The sequence below is a fragment of the Dendrobates tinctorius genome, unplaced genomic scaffold, assembly GCF_039654945.1.
Source record: "Dendrobates tinctorius isolate UK_male_01 unplaced genomic scaffold, ASM3965494v1 ptg000066l, whole genome shotgun sequence".
Classification (NCBI taxonomy): domain Eukaryota; kingdom Metazoa; phylum Chordata; class Amphibia; order Anura; family Dendrobatidae; genus Dendrobates; species Dendrobates tinctorius.
The window spans coordinates 669,532-678,176 of NW_027361734.1; the positions used below are offsets into that span (position 1 = coordinate 669,532).

At 45.6% G+C, this 8,645-nt stretch overlaps 1 protein-coding gene across 1 annotated transcript in view; it reads right to left on the reverse strand.

Moving 5' to 3' along the window:
- Positions 1 to 7,801, reverse strand: part of COPG2 (COPI coat complex subunit gamma 2) — a 147,797-nt gene extending 139,996 nt beyond the window's left edge. The window contains exons 1-3 of the mRNA XM_073580979.1: positions 7,639 to 7,801; positions 3,537 to 3,589; positions 1,765 to 1,845 (exon numbers count right to left, since the gene is read on the reverse strand). Of these exons, the coding sequence (XP_073437080.1) occupies positions 1,765 to 1,845; positions 3,537 to 3,589; positions 7,639 to 7,675 (171 nt within the window). The 5' untranslated portion in view covers positions 7,676 to 7,801. The remainder of the gene's footprint in view (positions 1 to 1,764; positions 1,846 to 3,536; positions 3,590 to 7,638) is intronic.
- Positions 7,802 to 8,645: the final 844 nt, after the last annotated feature.

The window sequence follows — 8,645 nt, forward strand, 5'->3', positions numbered from 1 at the left end:
TCATAAGGAACCCAAACTAAAGGTCCCAGGAGAAGTAACTGTATTAGCTGACAATTACACCTACTATAATTCCCACGACACCACAGGTACACCAGTAGGGATCTTCGAGACAGGTTTCTGCAAAGAGAATAGTTCTCTAGATACTGACTTGTTAATCAAACATACACAATATATGTATGACATTTATTGGTTATGTGGAGATGGTAAGCTCCGTCCTAGGTTGCCAAATGCCTGGACAGACCAATGCACCCTTGTTAAACTAGCTATGCAGTTCAAGATTCTACCCTGGGATCCAAAGATACCTGATGAACCTACCAGGAAAAGGAGAAGCCTCGATCAGCTCCATATGAGTTATGAAGAAGATCCACTAGTATATATTGATGCTATTGGAGTGCCAAGGGGGGTGCCTGACCAATTTAAAGCCCAGAACCAGATCTATGCTGGCTTTGCTTCTATAATCCCACAGGTGCAGATTAATAAAAATGTTGAATGGATCAATTACATATATTACAGTGAACAAAGGTTTGTCAATTTCAGCCAAGATGCCTTCCAAGGTATAGTTGAAGAATTGGGCCCTAACACTAGAATGACACTCCAAAATCGACTAGCCCTTGATATGATATTAGCTGAGAAAGGAGGAGTTTGTGGGATGGTGGGAGAGGAGTGTTGTACCTATATCCCTCAGAACTCTGGAGTGAATGGAAAAACCATGATAGCCCTTAAAAAGATAACTGGGTTAGCAGCAGAATTGAAAACTAATGCTGGAGTAGACATATCTTTCTTTTCCGGCTGGTTGGGTGGACTCAAGGGATTCCTTCAACAAGCTTGTATAGTACTGATTGCCCTCCTTGTAATTGGATCGATAACTCTTTGTTGTGTTATTCCCTTGTATAAAAAGGTTATTGCCAAAGCAACTCCGAATGGCACCTTCCTCAATCAAGAAGTAGACCCACCAGAGTACGATGGTACTGATCTAGGGGAGATCCCTAAGTATATTCCCCTCAAGAGAGTAGACAAAACCCCCCATTCTCAGATGATGTTAAGAGACTTAGTTTAGGGACAGCGGGAGAACTCCATGTGAGGTTAGTGAAGGGTTCAGCTGCCTGGAGGCCTCTCGCTAGGGGAGAGCTTCTGAGGTGTCTGGATGAAGAAATCCACCTCCCCTTTTCCCATCGCATGGACAGTCTCGAAGGATCTTTCATTAAGGGAAAAACTTAGTGTTTAGGGGGGATTGTCAAGGTGAAAATATATTTTCTTATATAACTTTTATACTTTTATACTGTGAAACAATAAGTTTTTCCTAATTGCTTGCTAATGCAAATGTAACTGTATTAAAGATGGCTGCCAGTGTTCACTTTCACTTAAATTCAGTGTCTAAAGAGTTAAGTTAAGTTTCATTTCTCCTAAAAAAAGATAACTCAGGAATGTGAAGAAGAAGTAACCATCGGGAGACTTTTCGACGAATCAGAGAGAGACTGGACACTAGATGTATACTGCATAAACCCCGCCTAATGCACGCCTTCCCCTAACACTCAATATAGTATTGTGTATTTGTAAATAAAGCCACTTGTTGTACTGCTCCTGACAGGTGTGGATGCGGGACATTAGCTAAGACTGAATCAGCTGCGTGTCTGAGTCATTCTTAATTGGTACCAGATGTTTTGCGCTGGCACAATGATTTGGAATGACTGGTGAATGAGGATTTATTGTCGTTTACGACCCCGACAGGTTTGCATTAGAATGTATGCATACCGTTTAGCTTACCTGGTTCAATAGGTACAAAATCTTGGTCAGAATGTGAAGGCATCGTCTTGGGTTTATTGGGGTCTCATTGAATAAACGAGCCTGCAGAAACAATCAGGTTAAAGCAACAATTCATCAAGAATTAAGTAGAGAACCATGTAATATTTCTACTGTACATGTCATCAGAATCTCAGGTCTGTGCCAACACTTCCGAGACTGTAGATACGTTAGTACAACTTCACCTCCATGTACTGACGACACAGGTCCTACTCTACAGACCACATCTATACACAGAAGCATGAAATCCTCCAGGTATATAATTTTGCTAAACTCTTTTCATGAGGTAGCACTTCAACAGTGAAATTATAGCAGGGTGCTGGCCATTAATGGGTTTGTCGGCTAGTGGATATTTCCTTTTGAACAGCTCCACTCTGTTGCATAAAATAAAAAACGGGATACTTACCTCATTGACAGCCACCGCTGATCTGCTCTCCTTCTTCTGGCAGTAGTGTGACAAACAATGTCACTTGATAGTTGCTGCCTTCACTATTGTCAGAGCGGTTTTCCAATCTAATGGAACAGAGAATGCTGCAGCTGATCAGCAATTGTCTATGAAGGCCCCGTCTCACATAGCCAGATAGCTAATGTGTCACCGATTTTGTGACGCAACAGCAATCTCGCTACATGTGACACATAGCCGCGACCGCCCCCGGCTGGATATCGCTGATCGTGCTCGAATGTCCTGGGCCATTTTTTCATCGTCGGCATCCCGCTGGCCAGCATGCATGGCTGTGTTTCACGCAGACGATTGACCTCGTTGGCGACGCAGAACTCAGGCTGGAATCGTTCAGAATAGCTGCTGTGTGACAACGCACCAGCGATCCTTACCAGGTTGTATCGTTGTCAGGATCGCTGGTGTGTCGTTGAAGAGATCTGCCTGTTTCACATCTTACTAGCGATCATTTAGCGACGCACCAGCGATCCCTACCAGGTCGTATCGTTGTCGGGATCGCTGGTGCGTCGCTATGTGAAACAGGACCCTTACTGTAAGCGGTCACATGATATTATTTGTGTCACATGACCACCAAGGTAAACAGCGCGGAGAGCAGACAAGTGGCTCTTGCTTGAGAATCAGTGGTTAGCACTGCCGCCTTGCAGCGCTGGGGTTCTGGGTTCAAATCCCACCAAGGACAATATCTGCAAGTAGCTTGTATGTTCTCTCTGTGTTTGCATGGGTTTCCCACTCTCCAAAGACATAATGATAGGGAATCTAGACAGTGAGCATCAAAGAGGACAGTGATGATAATATATCTAAAGCATTATGGAATATGATAAATATGGACTGTGCCCACATCACTGACTGAAGCTTTCTGTGTACCCTGCAGGGCTGTGGAGTCGGAGTCTGTTTTCATTTTGTCCGAGTCCTAAAATTTATAATAAATTGGGTCTAGCAGTACAATGGAGGATGCGATGCAAATGTTTTCATAACAATTTGGGAAAGTTCTGAAATGTCCTATAAATGTCTGTTCTGTTCCTGATCTAAGGATCTCGGCTTTTAGTTGAGATGAATCTGTGCTGCACTTTATGCACATGCTCAGTAGTGACCAGTGCTGTGGAGTCTGAGTCAGGGAAATTGAGGAGTTGGAGGTTTGGCTTACTAACTCCACAGTCCTGATCACAGCGGTACGGGCTAACAAGAAATATGCAGTATTTCTGCAATACCAGTGTAATAAGAGATAAGCTGGAAGTGACACTATAAATAAAATACAATATGAGAATCTTGAAGGTCTCACCTCTTGAAGAACAGCGCTCTTCTCTAAATGCTGGAAGGGATTGGAGCCAATGCCTAATAAAAAAAACAAAACACAAAGACTAACTTTCTTTGAAACCCACATATATATTCATACTGTCATCTTTAAACAGGCACGTAAGCAACTGTAGTGTCACTCCATAAGGCCTAGCACAGGATATATATTGTGCGAAAATTCCTTCAGCTATGTGGATGACGCAGGACGCGTCATCCACATCAATCAGAGCCAGAGGTTGTTTTTTTAACTAGCAAAGAAGAGGAAAAGATGCCGCCCACAGAACTGAACCAACCTCATTTAAATACAGTGCGGGACTAAATCAAATGGTATTTTTAAGGTGTACAGAGGAAGTCAGGACGCAATGTAATCATACCAACGGATAAGCTTCAGGCAGCCTGGGAAGGCCCATACGTCGTCCACCAACAGCTCAACCCGGTCACCTACGTGGTCACGCTTGACCATGCTCGGGGTAGGTGCAAGGCCTTTCACGTCAACATGCTGAAGGCGCACTACGAACGTGAAGCTTGCGTCCTACCGGTCTGCAATCTGCCAGAGGATGGGGAGGAAGATTCCCTCCTGGACATGCTGGCCCAGGCCAAGGCCAATGGGTCCATTGAGGACATGGAGATAAGTGGTTCGCTCACCGTGTCCCAGCGGTTGCAGTTGATGGCCCTAACCACGGAGCTCCGAGCTGACGATCTGGCCAATTACTTCAAAGAAAAAATTGACCAGATCCGACAGGAAATTATCTCCAAATCCCCTCATACCATGCACTGTCCTCCCTCCCCCACTGCATCTAACTCACTCTCTGATTTTGAACCAGTCGCAGAAGAAGAAGTAAGCAGGCTCCTTGCATCTTCTCGCCCAACTACTTGCACCAGTGACCCATTTCCGTCACATCTCCTCCAGTCCCTTTCCCCTGCTGTCACCCCTCACCTAACTAAAATATTTAACCTCTCTCTCTCTTCTGGTATTTTTCCCTCCTCATTTAAGCATGCCATCATACATCCACTACTTAAAAAACCATCCCTCGACCAAAACTGTGCCGCTAACTATAGACCTGTCTCTAATCTTCCCTTCATCTCTAAACTCCTGGAACGCCTGGTCCACTCCCGTCTTATCCGCTATCTCTCAGAAAACTCTGTTCTCGACCCTCTCCAATCCGGTTTCCGCTCTTTACACTCCACTGAAACTGCCCTCACTATAGTCTCTAATGATCTACTAACAGCTAAATCAAATGGTCATTACTCCATGCTAATTCTCTTGGATCTCTCTGCAGCATTCGACACTGTGGATCATCAGCTCCTCCTCACTATGCTCCGCTCCATTGGCCTCAAGGACACCGTTCTCTCCTGGTTCTCCTCCTATCTCTCCGACCGCTCCTTTACTGTTTCTTTTGCCGGTTCCTCCTCCTCTCACCTTCCCCTTACTGTTGGGGTTCCTCAAGGATCGGTTCTAGGCCCCCTCCTCTTCTCCTTGTACACTGCCCCTATTGGTCAAACAATCAGTAGATTTGGTTTCCAGTACCATCTCTATGCTGATGACACCCAATTATACGCTTCTTCTCCTGACATCACGCCAGCCTTTCTAGAAAACACTGGCGATTGTCTAAATGCTGTGTCTAATATCATGTCCTCACTATATCTGAAACTGAACCTGTCAAAGACTGAACTCCTGGTGTTTCCTCCCTCTACTAATGTACCTACACCCGACATTGCCATTTCCGTGTGTGGTTCCACTATTACTCCCCAGCAACATGCCCGCTGTCTTGGGGTCATACTTGATTCCGAGCTTTCCTTTGCCCCCCACATTCGATCACTGGCTCGCTCTTGTCATCTGCACCTCAAAAACATTTCTAGAATTCGACCTTTTCTTACTTTTGACTCTGCAAAAACTCTTTACAAAGACTTTACACGTGCCGCGCCAATTCTTTGGAATGCACTTCCCAGGTCAATACGATTAGTCCCCAATCCCCACAATTTTAAGCGTGTCCTGAAAACGCATTTATTCAGACTGGCCTATCGCCTCAACACATTAACCTAACCTATCCCTGTGTGGCAGAGCCAAAAGTTTTACCATAACCAGGTTCCCAGCATCATGTTCCCACATGCTTTATGCATCCATTAGCCCTCTGTGTCTGTACTGTTACACACTTAACACTATGGCTGGTCCATACAATCAGGGCAACTGTTACCACCCACCTTTCGTGTCTACCTCTTTCCTCATAGACTGTAAGCTTGCGAGCAGGGCCCTCACTCCTCTTGGTATTTGTTATAATCTACTGTATGTGATTATTGTTATGCTGTAATGTCTATTGTCTGTACAAATCCCCTCTGAAATGTAAAGTGCTGCGGAATATGTCGGCGCTATAAAAATAAAATTTATTATTATTATTATTATTTGTGAAATGCATAAAAACAGCAGAAAAAGGTGATGGAATCTGTTGAGATACTAAAAAACTGGGGACAGGTTCCCTTTAAGGTCACTATTTTTGACTGCTATACAAAAAGGTGCACATACTAAGCTTGTGTGAAAGTGGCTTTATGCGCCATTAGGAAGTTAATGTACACCCCAAAATATGAGAATAACACTTCTAAAGACTTTTCACTAATTTGAACATGGCAAACTGGCCTCAAATTTAATAGCTTGGAAAGTTTATATGCTGATGTTCCCTTTAACCAAGGGGGCATTTACTTTCTCCTCTGCGTGACATTGACTAATCATAAGCAGGTGACATCATGCAGGAATAAAAACAAATAAAAAAATAAAAAAGCACGCCCCCATATAAGATCAGACCCGGTCTCTCTTTGAGATATGGGGAATGGCTCACAGCCCTGCTCTCCTCACTGACTTCACTTCTGGTTTCAAAAGGAAATGCCGAGCTGAGTGTTATTATGAACACCCCTTCATCTATTCCAGACATTGGGGAATACTGTCCTGATAGATGACAGATCCAGAGTGATGGGACCTGCTGCAGCTCTCATTTCACGGAACTGACAATGTGGCGGGAGGAAGAGGGGAGCAGAGCTGACAGTGCTGGGAGATGAGAGCTACATCAGGCCACATACAATGGTCTGGATCTGTGCCCACTATCAGGGGATTATATCCCAATGCCTGGAATAGATGTAGAGGTGTCTGTAAAGACATCCAGCTCTGCTATACTCCCCCACATGTACTGAATGGCAGCAGTGATATAAGTGAGGAGAGACAAAGCAGGGTCTAAGCTTCTATGGGAGCTTTTTTTTTTCACCCTGCATGCTGCCTCCTGCTAATAAATGGACATCATGTAGGAGGAAGGTAATCGCCCCAGAGAAAAAGCTATGATAAACTAAGGGGGCGTTAATGGGATATTAGAATCTAAACTTTACCAGCTAATAAGTCTCAGGTGAGAAATAAATAATAAACACTGTATGTTGCTCAGTTCTGCACTCAGCATGCCATGATGGAGCCAGTAAGGCTATGTGCACACGTTGCGGATTCTGCTGCGTTTCCACAGCGGTTTTGGCCCTGCAGAAACGCAGCAGTTCCGCTGACATGGTACAGTACCATGTAACCCTATGGCATTTCAAAACTGCTGCGGTTTACAAACCGCAGCATGTCAATTCTTTGTGTGGATTCCGCAGCAGTTTCACACCTTTAACACAGTAGAGGTGTGAAACCGCAGGCTAATCCGCAGGTCACTTTACTTCCGGTTATACCTGCGGATCCGCGCGGGCAAAACCCGCAGCTGAATCTGCAACGTGTGCACATAGCCTAACATGCCAACCGGTGACATGCCCTCAGTAAAGGGATCCTGTCAGGTGATTCATGTTGCCCGTGGATTGTGTTCAGGAATCCGCTGACAGGATCCCTTTACTGTGAGGAGACACATCCCAGCCTGTGTTCAGCTGCGTGCAGTGACTGCATGGACGAGAATGGGGCTGCGGAGAGCGCAGAACCGCCACCTCCCTGCATGGACACTACTACACAAAACCACCACAGATTCCCTGACACAGAAGACTTCCGGCTTTAGGAAAGTCCGCGGCTTTGCGGCCTACAGGGGCTAGACGCCATGTTTGCAAGAGTAATATACTCGGACAAGCCTCACCCGCCTCCTCGTCCTTCTTGTCAAATTTTTTAATCATTTCCGGTGCTGCAGGCCTAATTCCCGGTACCGACGAGAATCTCCACACAGCTGACTTTACTGAGCATGCGCCTACTGCTCAAGCTGAAGCCACGCCCCAACACGTGATAGCAAAGCGGTCATGTGACCTCTCCAATACAATGCGACTGTGCGACGAAGCTAGTGCTACATCCTTGCATGGAGGTGGTTCTGCTGGTGCAGGGGTTAAACCAATCTGTCACAAAACATTATGTACATAAAAAGCCACCAGACCCCTCTGCCATACGTCAGGTCTATTAGAGGGTCTGAAGGGGTGTGTGGTGGGAGCATTCCCTCTATAGGCTGAGCAGTATGTACAGACTGGTGTGCACCAAGCATGGGAGGTACCAAATAGTACCGAGGCGCCAATGCTCTAGTGCCCCCTCCTCGTGTACATAAGCCACGGCATAAGGGTCCGGAGAGCCTGTGTGCAGCGCCGCTGTATGGCGCTTTCTCAATACCCCCATGTATTAGCCAGAGCAGACCCCTACTGGGAGCCTTTCTCGTTCTGGATGACTCACCATCGCCATGTGCTACATTAAAGGGGTTGTCCACAACTATTTAAAGAAAAGTGTGGCAAGCTGTTCTATATAAAAAGCAAGGTTATTAATTTACTGGTCCCCGCCATTGTTTGGGGACTGTTACCCGGTTCCCCCGCTGAGTCTTCTGACTTGTGTGGTAAATAAGTGGATCTGTACATCCTGAAGATGTGACTGCTGCAGCCAATCATTGGCCACAGTGGTGATGTGTTGGTCACTAATTGTGTGAAGGAGTCATGTGCCGTCCTGCAAGGCTTTGTTCTGTGACCCGTACTAGTCTCTGTTCTTTGGCCTGGGATAGCTTATACAGTCCCGTTGAATTAAGTGCCTCCTTTAGGTTATGTGCATATGATGTCTTTTAGGTCCCGGCATTTCCCACATAGTGTTTGATGCAGAGGAGTGTGTAGGAAATGT